The 17,867-nt window shown below is 38.8% G+C and overlaps 1 protein-coding gene across 6 annotated transcripts in view; it reads left to right on the top strand.

The window, feature by feature from the left end:
* letm1 (leucine zipper-EF-hand containing transmembrane protein 1) overlaps positions 1-7,077 on the top strand; it is a 23,569-nt gene extending 16,492 nt beyond the window's left edge. For 2 of the 6 annotated variants that reach the window (XM_034857814.1, XM_034857811.1), the window contains 6 exons: positions 775-909; positions 2,157-2,350; positions 3,434-3,466; positions 4,195-4,351; positions 6,169-6,354; positions 6,405-7,077. In XM_034857814.1, the coding sequence (XP_034713705.1) occupies positions 775-909; positions 2,157-2,350; positions 3,434-3,466; positions 4,195-4,351; positions 6,169-6,321 (672 nt within the window). In that variant the 3' untranslated portion in view covers positions 6,322-6,354; positions 6,405-7,077. The remainder of the gene's footprint in view (positions 1-774; positions 910-2,156; positions 2,351-3,433; positions 3,467-4,194; positions 4,352-6,168; positions 6,355-6,404) is intronic. The other 4 variants (XM_034857815.1, XM_034857817.1, XM_034857812.1 and 1 more) reach the window with 3 other exon arrangements.
* The last annotated feature ends 10,790 nt before the right edge of the window (positions 7,078-17,867 follow it).

Genomic DNA, 17,867 nt, shown 5'->3' with positions numbered 1-17,867 from the left:
CCCCCCCCCCCCCCCCCCCCCCCCCCCCCCCCCCAGAGTGTTGCTAGCAATGATGACTTAGTGAATAGTGACGATTCTCTCCGACCAATCAGCAGTCTGTAGGTTTTCACGTCACCTTTTGGTATCGCCTCAGCTTACTTGGAACCTCGACTGAGGTAGTACTAAAAAAAGTACCTGTTAGCGGGTACCAGGGACTTTTTTTCGTAATGGAAAACCAAAAAAGGCGAGTAGAGGCGACTCAAGCAGGTACCAAGCAGTGGAAAATCGCCAATAGTTCTATGTTTTCAGATTTTATCATTATTCTTTCCTGGATTTTGTATCACCATAGTCCCTACATGTATGTAGACATGCTGGTAATGGGATTCAAAGAGAAAATATTTTTCTGGCGGAGGACCCTCACACCCCCTGTTTGACACCCTTGGTTATGTGGAGTATCCCAGTGTCCTAGAACTTTCCTCTTTTACCCACTTTGTGTCTTTGGGTTGGTCTCTTATGTGGGATCATATTAAATGCATATGTGGTACTGATTGAGTGAATGAATATTTTGAACCTACTTTGTATTTATTTTGAGGGAAAATATGACCTTAAGCCGACATTTTTATCATTCTGTTTTTAAAATAAAGTTGTCTTTAAGTAAAATTTAATTTGGTCCGCTTCTAAGGACCTATTGTATGTTTTTAAAGGAAATTGTAATACGAGTTTTAATCCAAGTAGTGGATATCTTTTCATTATTATTGAGGAGCAAACTTCTTCAATGGTATGTTTGTGTTCCAGGGTGAGGAGATCACCAAAGAAGAGATTGACCTGTTGAGTGACGCGTGCTCAAAGCTGAAGGGCCAGAAGAGGCTGTTGACTCTGGAGAAAGAAGAGCTGGAAGAACTGAAGGACGATGTCCAGGAATATAACGAGGTGCCTGTCTAGCAGTTACTGCAGAGAGACAAGATTTAAGATTTATAGACCACAGGGACCGCCCACTTTATAACAGCTCTGGTTCCGGAACAGATTTTCCCCATCCAATTGTTCCATTGACCTTTCAAAAATGTGTTGTATATTAAGAGTTTTTCTAAATCTTGATCAAGCCAACCAGCTTCAAGATGAATCGTGTCCATAAAACATATGACTGCACAGGAAATAAAAAAACAGACACGATCATAGACTTCAGTAGGTTTGCGGGTACAGTAAACATTTCCATGTAAACAGCAAGTTGGACCAATCAGAGACATTCCTGTAACGCTTAGGCAGGGTTCAACATTTACTTTATCATCCAGCAGCCAAATGGCCTGTCAATGTTCAAATTTATTGTCCTATGAATATTAACACAGAGTATAACAGCAATAAAATACAATGTGCCGTGGCACTCTATCAGCACCAGTCAGTAAGTTACAAATACAAATATTAAAAAGAAAAATGTTGTTTAAAAACATCCCAAGCACAATAACATAGAGGATTGTTGGTAATGTTAGTATTTCTCCATAAGCTAAAACGTGTTTTTCTTAAAGATCCCATTAATTGGTGCTTTTTGGAGGTTTTTATATAGGCCTTCGTGGTCCCTTAATACTGTATCTGAAGTCTACTTTATATAGACCTTAGTGGTCCCCTAATACTGTATCTGAAGTCTCTTTTATATAGACCTTAGTGGTCCCCTAATACTGTATCTGAAGTCTCTTTTATATAGACCTTAGTGGTCCCCTAATACTGTATCTGAAGTCTCTTTTATATAGACCTTAATGGTCCCCTAATACTGTCTCTTAAGTCTGAGCTTTCATTTTTTCAAAGGCAGAGCCAGATACCCAGGTCTCTGTTGACAACTATAATTCCTGGAGGGCCATAGACAGGCTGGGGGAAGTCTGTTAAAAAAACCTCAAAGTCAAATTTTCATGCCATGGGACTTTTTAAAAGAAGCAAGGTTGATTTCATATGGACTTTGAGTTTTTACAGCAGCAGAATTTTTCACAACCTTGTAGCTCGTGGTCGGTCTGCCTCTGATGGCTTCTACATTATGGCTGATAATTAAAATGCTTATGGAGAAAATAAATTGGATTTTTACTTCCGGAACCACACTGTTGAGTTCTATAGCCACTCAAAAAGGTTTTAGGTGTTTTATCTGTCTACGTGTTGTATTTCCATTGGGGGTTTTCACGTGGTGTGTTTTTCAGGATCTGGAAGAGATAAAGAAAGAGCTTTCTAAAACGGGCCAAGAAAAGGCTCTTGAGGAATCAAAGGCGAGCCAGCGTCTGTCCAAGAGAGTCAACCGCATGATCGGTCGCATTGACAAGATCATCGGGGAGCTGGAGAAGGACAAAGTCATCCTGGACGGACAGATGGACAGTGGGACCAGCCCGCCTGTCGGGTAAGAGCTGAATATGTTTTTCTTGGTGGTTTATCTGTGGTGGTTCATATAAAGTAAGAGAGTAAGAAAAATGTTTTACGGAGCACTTTTCACAGATAAAAATCAAGGCTTTTACATAAACATAGAAACCTTGCACACACTTTCCCTTCTATTATTTTTCTCCTGTAGTACTTTGCACTCCTTCTGTGGTGCGTTTCTGGATAACCTCATACCTTATCCTTGTCAAAACACCTCCAAATGCTTTCTACGGAGGCAAAAAAACGCTGAAAATCGTGAGCAAATAAACTTTTGGAGGCAGTGCGTAGAAGTATTTCACACAACATGAGGTCATATGTATTTTTTAGTCACGTAATTATTTTTGAATACTTCAGACTCTGTGTGCAAAGACCTCAATGGAGGAGGCAGTCTCGGTGCTACGCACATAAAAGATTGATCAAACATCTTAAGCTGGGTGCGTTGAACAGACAGCAAATTTTATAATAGTGCCCAAAATTATAGTAGATAGTGTTTGATATTATTATCACAGTATTTTTATCAGTGTGTTCAATATGTTCAGAAAGCACTGATAGGCCTACACAAGCTGAAATAGTTTTAAAAAATGTAGCAGTGATTATTATATTAGAACGTATAGGCCACAGGCTTGTAAAAACTATTGAAAACTTTCTGCTGAAACAGCAGCCCGCTGTAGGGGTCCAGTAAGAACTAGAACCAGAGATGTCTGACTTTGAGATCAAAAAGATTTATTTATTTTACACCAACATGAAGTTAACTATGAAGTTGAAAATCAACACATGGCTTCACAAGTAATATTGAAACAATCTGCACATATGTCAACTATGCAATAAGTAACACAGCAACAGCAATATTATCAAGGCGATAATATCCCTTGGTAGTCCTGCTTACTTTAAGGTTTCATTTCAGACGTTGACCTTGTATCTTTTTCTTTATCATTATTTTGATTGTGATATGGTGGTGGAGATTAATCAAGACTCAAAATGTTTCCCAAAAATGGAAAAAGCATATCCTGCTAGTCAATAGTTTAAAGTTGTAAAACTAAATCATAATGTATTAAACATTTTTCAGATTATTCTTTATTAAAAAAAGTGATCCCATAAGGTAAGCCGAACTCTGCCTTATTATCGAAAACTGCCATTTGCCTGCTTGCAAAATGCTAACATTGCATCATGGGTGCTAACCGTCAGATGCTGAAATTTAGCCGTAAACAATGAACCAGCTTCCGTTTCTGCTCCCGACACCAGAGTGCTCCCCACTGGTTGCTGTGCACCCACTTTAATAAACACCTAATGCTCCCTAATGATAAGTGGAATCAGATAGATTACAAAGGTTATACCTAAGCATCTTGATTGGAAAGATTTAAGACAGTTTAGTTTAGTTTAGTTTATTCAGAAGAGGATTAGGGCCATATGTGGAGAAGTATTTGAGTTCTGAGATTAAAGTTTTTCTCAGAATGACTATCAATTCAGAACTCTAGCTTTAAACTCAGAACTCAAATACTTTTTTCTCATGTGGCTCTAATCCTCTTCCCCTGTTTATCCTTTACTGAGGACTAACTAGGTGTATGATTTAGCAATGCACAGGACAATATTGCTATGTAAAATTAAAATGGACTAAATTGATTAAATTTGCCTTAATTTGCGAAATTGCCCAGAGCATCTTTAAACTGTATTTACCAGCTTGAAAATCAGTTCAAACCATTGAGTAATTTTTAGCATGAATTCACTTTGAGGCAGCTTTGACCAAAAATTCGAACCTAACCATTGAAGCTTGAGAATCGGTTTGGCACGTTGGCTTGCATTTTGGTTTATACCGTTTCCTGTATGCAGTCTGTTCTACACCTTCAGGGAGAACTTGATCAGCATCGACGAGCTGATCGGCGTCATGCGGCAGATCCAGAACATTCCCGAGCACAAGCTGCAGAGCATCGCCGAGGCCCTCGACGACAACAAGGACGGCAAGATTGACATCGACGACGTCATCAAAGTAGGAAACGAGAAACACTCGCCCGATTTGTGTTGTATTTTTCATTCAGTACAGTAGTTTCTTGAAGTATCTCATTCAGTTAGGTTTTAACACATCACCCATTTATCAGTGTGTGTGATAGTCACATACTATGCTGGAATATTTGAAGTAATTAAGATTAGGGCTGCACAATTAATTGCAATTTTATCGAAATCGCAATTGGGATACTGCACTACAGTATTATGTCTAAAAACCTTCTGAATGAAGCATTGTGGCGCTGCAGAGATGTTCCGGTCTACGAATTATATTTTACAGACTAAAGAATTATATTGTTTGGTACAGAGCCCCTTATTGTTTTTTTCTTATTTTAATTAAATTGCAACGATTTAATAAATATTTTATCACTATATTATCCTTTTTAGCGGAAAGGGGGGAGGGACTGAGAAATTGTCAAGGTTCAAATGTCTTTGGCTTAATCCTGGATCTTCACAATCCTACCGACAGCACCTTTTAGATCAATATTTAATATGTGGATATCATATCAGCTAATTATAGGTCGTAATTTAGTTGATTCATTTTATTAAAGTTCAACATATTAGGCATTTCCTGAACTATTGGTATCAGCATTTATAATGGCTGATTTGAAAAAAATATATACAGATATATCTTCATATTCCTTCATCGGAATCATTTATAATGACAAATAAATAATTCTGATGAATGAATATTTAAAAATAATAATAACGGACCGTCAACCATGTTGTGAGTGTTGGCATTGCATAGTCTGTCCACCAGAGGACGCTCTACAACGTCCCTGTTAGGGATGACGTTGCATTGTCTGTCCACCAGAGGACGCTCTACAACTACCCTGTTAGTGATGGCATTGCATTGTCTGTCCTTCCACCAGAGGACGCTCTACAACGACCCTGTTAGAGATGGCGTTGCATAGTCTGTCCACCAGAGGACGCTCTACAACGTCCCTGTTAATGATGGCGTTGCATAGTCCTTCCACCAGAGGACGCTCTACAACGACCCTGTTAGAGATGGTGTTGCATAGTCTGTCCACCAGAGGACGCTCTACAACGACCCTGTTAGAGATGGTGTTGCATAGTCTGTCCACTAGAGGACGCTCTACAACGTCCCTGTTAGAGATGGCGTTGCATAGTCTGTCCACTAGAGGACGCTCTACAACGTCCCTATTGGCAACACTGATTTTTTTTTTGTTATTGTGTTTTGTTCAAAGGACTTTAAGTTTTATATCTTAAGTTTTTGGTTTTATACATTCAGTTTATCAGAACTTTAATATATTTTGATGTTCCTCTGTTCTGTTCTGACTAATTATTAATGTTAGGGAATTCTGTTTGTTTTTTGTTATGGGTTTCTGGATTTATTTTTAAAAAAATATATATATCTGCCGATATTTTGAAATATAGGATTTTTAAATAACCAAATAATCGTATCGGTATCCTTCTTAAAAATCGGTCGGGCTCTAAACATTCACTTGGTGCATATAAAAAATATTTGAGGGTTGCTTTTTGGTTTTACAATTTACAGCAGAAGTTCTCTGAGAATCTTTTTCATATCTAAAATTGGTATTGAAACTAAAAAAAGAATCAAATCAGGACCTTGTGGATCAGAATCAGATTGTTTCGGGAAATCATTTGCGATACTCGCTGAAGCAGATTAGCTTAGGTTTTGACTGTAAACTGTAAACTTAAACTGCCTGTTCTTTTTCCAAACTTGACCAATGAATTTCTATCATTATACAGATATATTTAAGATGTGAAACCAAATTTGCAGGGCTGTTATGATTTCCTTTTTGCTTTGCATGATCCCAGGTGGTGGAACTGATCGACAAGGAGGACATAGACATCTCCACCACCCAGGTGGCCGACATCATGCTGATGCTGCAGAAGGAGGAGAAGCTGCTGGAGAAGGAAAAGGCCAAAGATAAAGCGGAGAAGGAACAGGCAGCCACACTCAACAACTAACTCATTTCCCATAAAGACACATAGCCGTGTAAAAATAGATAAATAAATAAAGAAGTTTGACCAGTGAGAAGTTTGTGACTGGTACCCGGTCACAGAAGACTCTGGCCCCCAAATGGTTCTGGAGAGAGATATTTAATGTCATTTCAACATAAATTTGAGCTCCTAAAAATGAATTGTTATACAATTAAAAAGAAGGCATATTGCCTTTAAAAATGCACAAAATCAAGTAAAAAGAAACAGTGTAATGTAAATGTTAAATCTTTCTGGACTGATATGTTGATACTTGGTTTTGTGAAATTTTCCTCAATAATTTATTGACAGAGGGAACAAATGACATGAAACCGTGATTGTTCTCGTGACTGAAGAGAAGGCAAATTGAACAAAAAACTATGTTTGGAAAATACATATTAGGAGAATTCTTGTTTTAAGTTTGAGGTGAACCGTCTTGCCTTTCATTTCATTTATGTCATCATATCAGAGAAATGAGAGATCATTTCTGGAATTTTGCACAGTAAAAAAAATCATCGTCATTACCATCATTTTACTCACTTACTTTCTTCTTTTGATTGTTTATTCATCATACTCTTATATTGTAAAGTAACCTGTTATTTTCTTTTTCTGAATTGTACTTGGACAGGGTAGCTTATTGCGGTAGGAGGATAGAATGGTGGCTGCAAACCATATATATATATATACACGCAGCCTAGAAATTCATTCAAAAACATAGAATAATGTGTGAGTTTGAAGAGCAGAATTCAAAATAATAAAAACAAAAAGGGACATAGCTGTACGTTAATCATTCCTTCTAAAACCAAAGTAAATGGAGGCTTCATGCTGCAGACGTGTTTGTCTAAAAAGACAAGCACTGAAGTTAGCATCGGTAATAAATATAACTACACTGGATAACATTTTATTTTGTACTAACTACATAATAATCTTTGATCTTGTTGTAGCACAGCTCTCATATCTATTCCTGTTGTGTTCAATAGATCTCTCTTAAATGCCAAAGTTGCACTGTGGCACATTTAATAACAGTCAACAGAAAAAACAGTTAGGACTGGCTGATTTCTGAGCAGCCGGGGTCATAATCAGTATCGCGACACCAAAACAAAACAGCCCGCCAGTCAAATATTGCTCAGTTTGGAGGCTGTCTACGGAGCCCCTAAAGCAGGGGTGTCAAACATACGGCCTGTTGGGGCAGATCCGGCCCCCCGAAAGGTCCAATCAGGCCAACTGGATGACTTTGCAAAGTGTGAAATTAGCAGAGAAGTAATTTATCCAAATGTATCCAAATTTGTCAAAATTTTCCACTTATATCCTAGAGAATATCCAAGTTCTTTTCCGTAAATTTACTACGTTAATCTTTAGAAATTCTGAGTTTTTTCTCTGACTATGACCCCTCTCTCCTGGGTCTGTAACATTATTATTTTTTTCCTACAAGAGCCTTAGAACGCTGTCGTAGCAGAAGCAACTTGCGTTTGCCAACATCAAGCTGACAAGTTTCTGATCTTTCTGAAGTGTTTATTAGTCCGGCCCACTTGAGTTGAAATTCTGCCGAGGAGGTATTTATTTATTTATTTCACATGCTCACAAGAAAAGTTTGTGGTGCCCACCAGAAAAATATATTGCCCATGTCCCTTAAGGGGCTCCGTAGTTGTCTGCTCAGAAGGTGAAAGTAGCTTGTTGGGGAATGTAAGCTAGTTTATTTTGCAGACATGATTAGTTTGATGACCTAATCTTGTCCTCCATAGTTTAAATACAAAGTGGCCTTCCCTTGACACAGATATAATGGCTCATATACTGTTGTATATTTATTTTAGAGTATTACAAGGAGATGTTAGAGCTCTGATAGCATTTACTTGATGCCATTTAGTTTAGAACTGAGGACATCTGAATGAATTTAGCTGTAGCTAAGGTTGTTTGAGGCACATACTGAGTCCTCAGTAAGATGGTTTGTTTTATTGACATTGTAGCGATGAATGTGTGGGTTATTAACAAGGACAAAGTGATGACTTCAGATATTATTGGAGTCATCTACCAACGCTTCCATTCATCTCGCTGCCTGTTGGCATTTATTCTCCTGTGTTCACACTGCAAGCAGCCTGGCTGTTCAGCTGAGGATGATTTTGATTATATTTATTTCATTTTGGCAATTATTTAAAATATAAAATGTCTAAAAACGTCGGAAAAATCCCCATAACATGAGCCCACGGTGACATTTTAAAATTTCTTTGTCCAACTAACAACCCATGATCTGTGGGTTTAGTTTACAAAGAGATAAAACAAAGAACAGAAAATCAGCATTTTCTCACGCTTAAGACGTCGGAACCAGCTAATGTTCATACGTAACAGATTCATTCAAATTCAATTTAAACAACAAAAAATACCTAAAAGCTGCTGTGTGTTTATATTTACCACCAACAGGGTAAATAACCCATGACTTAAGTTTTTATAAGCTGCTGACCTGATAAATTGAGCTTTTTAGAAGACAAAAGTGGATACAGACGTGAGGAATCAGCAGAGAGATTTGGGAGACTCTGGGGTCCTGACACTAATCTAACGTTATGTCCCATATTACGCTTGCAGAAAGCATTTTGTAACCAAGTCACATATCCAAATGCCAGTTTTAGGCTAACTATATCTCTGTAAGTTAAGCTAACAAACGTAATGTCAGACATATGGTTAGCTTAGTGTCAGGATCCAACAGTCTCCGGATTGCTCACGGGTCGGCAGCTTATAAAAATTTAAGTAATGGGTTATTTGCATGGTTGGAAGTGATTATCACCAAAAAGCAGCCTTTGGGCATTTTTGTTGTTGTTTTTTGTTGAAATTGACAAGGAGGAATCTTTACACAGTACAAGTCAATAGAGCGGACAGTTTTTTTTCTTATCCTGGGCAGACTTAAATACGCTTTGTCTCTATTGGTACTGCGAGGCTTTGAATGGTGGTGATCTTTCAGGGCACACTGTATCTGTTGTTTATGAATTTAAATTAAATTGTAAGGTATTGAAGAAAAACAGAAATATTATTATTGGCGCAGTTGGCCTGGCTGCTTGGCTCTGAGGAAAATAAATGGACTCCTGCTGAGGCGTTTGTTGTGTTGCTTGCAGTGTGAAATCACAGTAAAGGGGTTGATCCACCTTTAGTGTTGAATGTTGTGTAGTTATTCCTCCACAGCAACCAGAGAAGAGCTCAGGTGTAAACGTTAGAAGACAAAGTGGTACTTAAGATAATGCTGAGTGGACAACGCTCAATTTATTCCCTTCCCGGAATCGGCTGTCTCTAACCGTTGATGATGATGGTTGGTGTCCCACCAGGCACTGTCCCGGGCCCAAGCCAGCGCTGCCTGCTCTGCTCGGCCTGGGACTAGTCAGACTGATGGCTGCAGGGTAAACACTCGCCCCATACATGGGCCACAGCCAGCTCCACTGGAGGGTTGTGTTTAGGCTGGAGACAATCCTGCGGGACATGGCATGCTCTCTGCCCAATCAATCAGCAGTGGGTGTAAACATGTCACGATTGCTGGGACAACTCCTCCTTTACACTTGGCAGGAGAGAGCGGTGTTTGTGTCCCCGTGTCTGACACTGTATACATCAGCGGCACCTTCTACGCCCAAGGGGTCAAAGGTCAGAGCGGGGGAAGATTCGTGACAGTGACGTTTTAGGAGTGTAAATCACAAGTTTAATCACAATACGATATTCCATTGATTCTTTGGACAACAATACGACATTTGCTGACATCTTAAAAATCAGTCACAATACGATTTTGTTTCATATTAATTCAGAGGCCTGTGAACGATATGAGACAATATCACATGGCCGTTTAACACAGTTCCATTTCTATCAACTCAAAAAAGCAACTAAAATAAGATTTGGCAAATGTATTATTGATCTCTTCAAAATAAAAACAAGCTATTCTTTTTAATAAAAAGAATAAATATAAATTGGGAATCTAAAATAAATGTATTTATTTACAAATGAAATGGATTGATATTTTTTACTGTGCATATATAAAATTGGATCGTGGAACACTGAATTGATATATCATTACACCCACATGATGTATACCAGAGCGTGGGCCTCCCATATATCTTCAAGTGCTTGTTTTGTCCAACAGAGTCCAACAAACCAAATCCAAAATCAAAAGATATTCATTATACAAACTTAAATGTGAGAAGCTTTAATCAGACATTGTCTTGTCATTTCTACTATATAAATAACTTCAAACTCCGTGAACTGGTATATTCATTGTGAGCAATACAAATTTTAGCCATACAGTCAGTGATATGACGTGACAGTCATATCCCACACGGTACCAGAATATGACTATGATATATGAAAACCTGTCAAACCTTCAAATGCATTCACAAAATCCTGGGGGAAAAAGAATGCATTTTGAAAAGGAGTTCATGTAGAAACCCTGATTTGAATATCAGCACAATGCCACATGCCATTCACTGAAAACAGACGTAAAGCTAAAAGAATATGTTTGCCTATATTTCCAAAATTAAGCTTTTATTAACAACCCCCCCCCCCCCCCCCCCCCCCCCCCCCCCCCCCCCCCCCCCCCCCCCCCCCAAAACCAAGACTTTCGCAGCCGTGCATGGCAGTTTGTGATTGTGTTGTCCAATGTGTGAGGAGTGGAACAGAGTTCTCCTTTCACCGCTTGCAGCAATGTTGCACCACTTAAAAAAAAAAAAAAGAAAAAAGTCTACCCAAGGGAGGAGGAAAGGAGAGGTCCAGTTGGCGGCAGGAGCATTAAGACAGCGAGCTTAAATAGTTTTTCATACAGTGACTTTAGTTTGACATCTTAGGCTCGTTAGAATAGGGCTGGCTATCGTTCACATCCTTTTTTTGGATACCAATTTCATAAAAATCCAACGTGAGTTGGGGTTGGGCATTGTTTGGATTTTAACAATTCTGATTCCAATTCCTATTCTTCCTTTTGATTCTGGTTCTTATTGAATCCGGTTCTTGGAGGCGTGGGGTTGAAACGGGTCACATGCTTATTTCACAAATAGAAGGAAAGTTGTATTTTGATGCATTGGTGGGTTGCAGTTTTCCAGAGCTTTCTCCACGTCAAATAAAGCCTGACTAGAGCGGCTTGGAATTTGAAATAATTCCAAGTAGGAATGGGTTGTTGATGCCCAATCCTAAATGTGAGGCAGGTGTCTCGGAGGGGGGCTAACAGGTCTACATCTTTCAAAGAAACTCCTGCACATAATAACATATAGAGTTACATAGGAGGCAACGTTTTGGTACTAGACCGTCTTCAGACAATTGCAGATGTCTAGTACTGAAACGTCGACTATTAAACTATTTTTTTCTGTGCAAGTTACAGTGTCTGGGTGTTTCGTTGCAGCATAAACATCCATTTTAACAAAAGAAATTACAAAATTAGGCATTACAGCACAAATCGTACAACTTTGTGTAACCTAGAGGTCTTCCTGCGTTCCGCTACTACGTGTAATGTTAGACAGCCAATCACAAGCGTTTTCAGATCTTGCTTATTGGCTCCCAGACGCGGATGAGATGTACTCGTTAGGTATTGAAAGTTTGCATTGAATGACGAAGCCTAAGAATGCCAAAGCTTACGTTGGAAGAAGAAATGGAGGATTTTTTTTAGGCTCGCTGTCGTAACTCTTTGACTCTGCTGAGTATTGTCATTGCAGACTGTAAATGCACTATGCTTTTGTGATAAAGCTAATGTTAAGTGTTTGGACTCAGGGTGTGGATGTGGTCTGAGCGGATTAAGTACCAGCAGGGAGCTGACGCAGCAGCATTGGGATCTACAATAAAAAAAAAAAAAAACCCGTCCAAAAAAAGATTCCTGTTGAATTTACAGGAGACTAACTTGTATATCTTACGTCAAAAAGAAGAACAAATATTTAAAACAATAAGTTGTTTATGCATCATGCACCTACCTTTTTAATGCATTTTGTGGTCCTCTCTTTTTTGGAGGCAGATCAAGTTTGTTTGATTTGTCAAAAGCGTATTGTAATAGATGTCATTTCAAAAGGAAATGGAGTCCTCCATGCTGCCAGCAAAGAAAAAAGGATGCCATAACAAAAAAATAAATAAATTAATGTATGGATTCAGCTCCTCTTCTTGATATTGGGCTGATATTCTGCTTATTTGGCAGTTGATGCATTTGTAGGGTGATTATTGTATTTTTTTTAGGACAGATGTGCATACTTTTTCACTGTTTTTGCATTAGCTCTTTTTAAATCACTAGAAAATGCTGCTTTTTGTATGATATATAGCTTTAGTTGCAGAGAAAACGGCAACTGGAGACTGAGCGCAGGATCAGCCGTGTTTTTATTTTTCAGGTAAACATGACGAGGAGCAGATTCAGACTTCTACAGATTCAGGAGCAGCTCAGACTAGGGATCGGCCCATACTGGCGTTTCAAGGCCGATGCAGGTACTGATTATTAGTAGTTAATGAGACAGATAATCGATATTTGGAACTAAAATGCATTTACAGTCAAAATTAAGATTTTGGAATGTTACATACTCCAACACAAAACTGTGTTTAAAGGCTTTGAGCCATTATTTAATAAATGAGACATGGCAGTCACTATTAGTTTACATGATATTTAACCCAAAACAAAGTTTTCAAATGTGCTCTAGAAAGGGAAATAAAAAAATAGGAGTTCTGTGTTGATCTTTCAATCCTCTTTAAAAGAAAAACAGCAGATATAGAAATCAGGAAAATCTCAGTTTGAAAGGTGAGGCGTTGCGAGACATGTTGCAGTATAATCTCTTACTTGACTACATTATGTTTATGCAGACATATTTGAACTGGCAAAAATAAAGAATTAGTCATTGAATTGATATAAAGTACTGGAGTTTTTGTTTTGAGATAATTGTCATGTTATTTATTTATTTATTTTATCCAATTTTACCGTTTTTGTTTTTTTAGAAAATAATTGATTTTAGTTAAACTTGACTCTCAAATGTATTTAAAAAAAAAAAGCATCAGTTTTCTTTTCTTTTGAACACTAATTAAATGTAAAGAATGTAAAGAAACTTACAAAAATGAATCATAAGTGTTGAATAAATTATGGATGATCCTGGATTCTTTTTTGGTTTGATGTTTTCTTTTTTTCTGTTTTACATCTCATGTTTCCTGTCACGCATCACGTCCACGCAGCCATTTTCCGATAGTTGTCATTCCTGAGTCCTCACCAGGCTCACCACACTCTGCCACTCCCCACAGAGCCTCTGTCCTCAGCCGCTGGAATGCAACCACACTTATTTTTTAACCCTGACATTTCTGTGACTAAGCTGTTGTTTTAACAGACTAAAACAGGATACACAAAAAGACCTAAAAAAAATCTGGCTTTTAACTCTTTATGTGCTATGATCTTCCGGTACAACAGCAAGCTGGTGGCAGGGAAGAAAGGAGGCAGTGGGCATACCAACTTCTTGCAGATTTTTCTTAAATATTATAATCATTTGGTCGCGGATCTCCTGTAAAGTAACCTTCATCTGAGATCAGTTCAGTCAGGACACTCGTGTCAAGGATTTAACCGTTTATTACAACATTATTTTTTTTTATTTTGGCGGTGTGACTCTGCTCATGTGTTGCTCTGACACACAACAGTTTGAGCATGAACACGTCTCAAAATACCCAAATCTTGTTTAAAAAGTGCTTGTCAGTTTGTTATGTAACTGCAAAGAATATTCAGTGTCATACACTGGATTTGAATGGAAAACCGGAGTATTTGAGGACTTGTACATCGTGCATATTTGCGTATATATTTGGATGTCTGATATGGTCATTTAACTCTCATTAAGTGAATTTAAGAGCACAATTCAACCTCTTTCTTGAGCACTTTGTCCAGAGAAAACTGGATTCCCAAATGTAGATTTTAAATGTGCCTCTAAATGCCGTTTTCAGGTCACACCAGCGGTGTAGTCTAAGGTAAACAGCGTCTAGTAGGTCCCCTGAAACGGCAAGGCCTTCCAAAATGATCGCTTCCAAAAGTGCGAGGATACTTACCCGTGTTTGTTCATAAATTCACCCCGTCTGTGTTGTAAGTCACTTGGGAACAACACAGTTGCTTGTTGTTCATTTGAAATGTGATATTACGATAGAGTGTAGGAGATGAACCAACTTGAACTACACAAAAAAAACTACAAAAAACTAGACCCCATTACTTATCACAACTGTCTACTCAATTCATGGTGCTGTCTTAAAAACAAGTTAAAAACATCCCTTAAAATGTTCTAGTGAATGAAACCAGTTACAGAGAGTTTTTTTAGAAAAAAGCACCGAGCACCCACCGACAGAGGTCCAACAACATGTAGACCTGAACCTGCAGGAATCTGTTGGAATCTGTCCAAGTTGAACCTTTACCCACTTTGTTCCCGTTTCCATCCTTCATCAGGTCTCTGTAGGAAATCAAAGATGTTTTGCGAACCACGTGTCAAACAAAAGGCCTGCGGGCCAAATCCGGCCCCTTGTAAATTTGGATCCAGCCTATATATGAATTTAGGTTCACAATGAAAGGACGGGAAACTGTTCTTTAAACTGTAATCATGCAAGGAATTAGAAGCAGATATTCCCCCACAGCCTGGGAACTAGGTTGTTGTAAGTCGGGTAGCCGACTTGTAAAAATGTAATCAAATTGTATTGTTTTGCTTGATTTGCTAAATTCTGTGATGGCTGATGAACGTTTTTGCTGACTTTTTTAGGGCTTTATGTCGACCAAATAGGCTACGTATGACATATAATACAGTCAAAAAAACCTTGCTTTTTCTCTTACATAAAAGCATGTCAACAAATAACATCTGGTCCTTGATGGGACTCAAATTTTCCACAGTGACCCTTAACGAAGTTGAGTTTAACACCCGGGGTCTAAACCAAGGGGGACGTTGATCTGAGGAAGTGTGAGGAGTCTTTGAGCTACGATATTCTGATGAGGAGGTGTTGATGAGCAGGGAGAGGAAGGCCTCGGAGTATTTGTGTGGCTTCAAAAACACAAAGAGAAGATGTTGACAGTTTTGTGTGCGTGCAGGTTGTAATTGGGTTCACGTGGACCACGTCTGGAATCCCTTTTCATTTCTGAGACTATGAGAGTATGACTTCAGAGCTCAGCCTTCAGCGTTGTTGTGAGTGTGTCTGTTGGAGATCAAATGTGGTCCTGTTGTGTCTCATTCAAGTGCCGTTTCAAATGCACTGTGCAAATTAGTCTGAATTGTTTTTCCTCTGCAGTGAATGGTTTTTTGAAACTATAGATTATTTGCATATTTATAGGAATGCAGGGTCAGAGTTCCAGAACTAGTATTTTTAGAAAAGCACATCACTGCAGGCAAATGGACCAGAGTCTGGTAGGACCAGGCTAATGGACCAGAGTCTGGTAGGACCAGGCTAATGGACCAGAGTCTGTTAGGACCAAGCTAAAGGACCAGAGTCTGGTAGGACCGGGCTAATGGACCAGAATCTGGAAGGACCAGTCTAGTGGACCAGAGTCTGGTAGGACCAGAATAAGTCTTGAGGGGCCTTTTGTGCCAAAGTGCTCTTTAGACATGCAGGAAGAAATATTGATCATTTCCTTTATAGGCCTAACATAATCCAATGTAAAGTTGCAGGGTCTTAATAAGTTTGTTTATAAATCTGTCTTATGAATGTATTTTTAGGGGAGAGACATGCAGGAACTACTCATTCAGCTTTCTTTTAAGGTGTTCGTGTCCAAACGCAAATTGAACTCCCGTTCCCTCTTCACTCCAGTTTCTTTTGTCTTTTATTTTGCATTTCAGCCAATTTGCTGCTCTTTCATTTGCATTCATACATCATGAATACATCCATTCTTGTTCATGCCTACTGGAGATATTTGAGAGATGCACAAATGAAATGAAGATTTTTTTTGGCTCGTCTGTTGGCTTGTTCAGAACATTTCGAGGTGTAATTCTTAGCAGTCCATAAATATGGAGTAAACGGAGATAATTTGATTTAGTCAAGACAAAAATAATCCGTAAACATCAAGCCGCATGATCAGTTATTTTGAATAACTAGGGGGTGAAGAAGCTAAGTTTGGCCCTGGGACTTTCCATTAAGTGGACACTTGAGACAGCAGACTAAGGTCCTAACTGCTGTATAAACGGCGCGTCGGCCGTCTTTTAAAGTACAATTGTAATGTAAATAAGTTAAGGAGCTCCTTGTGCGGCTGTAAGTGCCATCGCTGTCTGCATGAAGAAGAAGAAATAACCATTTAACAGGTTGCATGCCGGTTTACAGATCCAGATGTTCCATTAGTGTGATACCAGAGTCTGATGAATTGTTTTGGGGAGTCCAACAATGCATTATGTAATAACGCATTATGTTATAACAATGCATTATGTATAAATGTGTTACAAAAGGCAAAGTGATTTAGTTATTTTTCAGGGTTTTGTTACAAAATGTGGCAGATTATTACATAATGCGGGTGTTATTACAAAAACAGTGAAAAGGCATTACATTTTGACTATTTACCATTACATGCGTTGTTACAGGGAGTTTTCCTGATCTCTGCTGAGAAACAAACACCCACAGACGTCGTCCTGTGTATCTTAGCGTTGATCTAGTATCTGTAAAGTTTTCTCAAGTATGTAAACCGACTGGACCAGCCTGCTTCACTCAGAGCCTCCGCAACAAAAAACACAGAGGAAGAGAAAGAAGAGACTCTGAAAAAGAGAGCTGAAATGTCATGTCATCATTATTAGTTTGCATTGTCAGACCTTCCTCCACAGACCTGCGGAGGAGGGTCTGGCTAGTCCACACAGCATTCCTGGACGGGAGGAAAACGTGCTCTGGTTTATCGGCGTTTCTTTTAACCAATCACAATCGTCTTGGGCGGAGCTAAGCGCCGGACGGAGCCCCGGTTCCTCTGCAAAATAGTCTCTGGAAAGAACTTGTTTTGGTGGAACATGTGTACGTTCAAAGGTTGTTTTAGTCGCAACAGAAAACTCAGACTGGACAGATAGTCTAGCTAGCTGTCTGGATTTACCCTGTAAAGATCTGAGGACCAGGTATTTCATAGTCCTCAGAAATCCATTAGACGTTAGAACGCCAACACAGAGACAGCGTACGGGGATGGACATGTGGGGGAACTTCCGGCAGCACCCGAGCAATCTTGAAACTGAAACGTCATATATATATATAGACTGCATGCTTATGTACTCTAATGTTTTTCTGTTTTTCTCTGGAAGTCCAGTGTTTGGGATTTTCTATAACATCTGCCTGGAGATCCTTTGATTTCTGGCTCCACGTCCCTGGTCCCAGTTTTGGTCACTGTGCTTAATACAGTTGTTCGTCAGATGTTTTATTTCTGTTAACATGTTAAGCGTTAACGTCCTGTTTGGATTCTAAAAGGAGACTGAGGTGTCAATGAACATTTATTTTAATGTCTCATTTCCTCCAAAGCAGCAATGATGTTATTTTTTTTGTTCGAAGGGCAAAATGTAATTTTGGAAGTTAGCATTTTGAAGGCATTTGTTACCACAAAATGGAAACGGACTGTTTCTAAATAGCCCTCAATGCGCTTTTACATAGGTCAGGAA

Source organism: Etheostoma cragini, chromosome 20 (assembly GCF_013103735.1).
Source record: "Etheostoma cragini isolate CJK2018 chromosome 20, CSU_Ecrag_1.0, whole genome shotgun sequence".
Taxonomy (NCBI): Eukaryota; Metazoa; Chordata; class Actinopteri; order Perciformes; family Percidae; genus Etheostoma; species Etheostoma cragini.
Note: the sequence above shows the minus strand (reverse complement) of the source record. Positions and strands in the feature narration are given on the sequence as shown.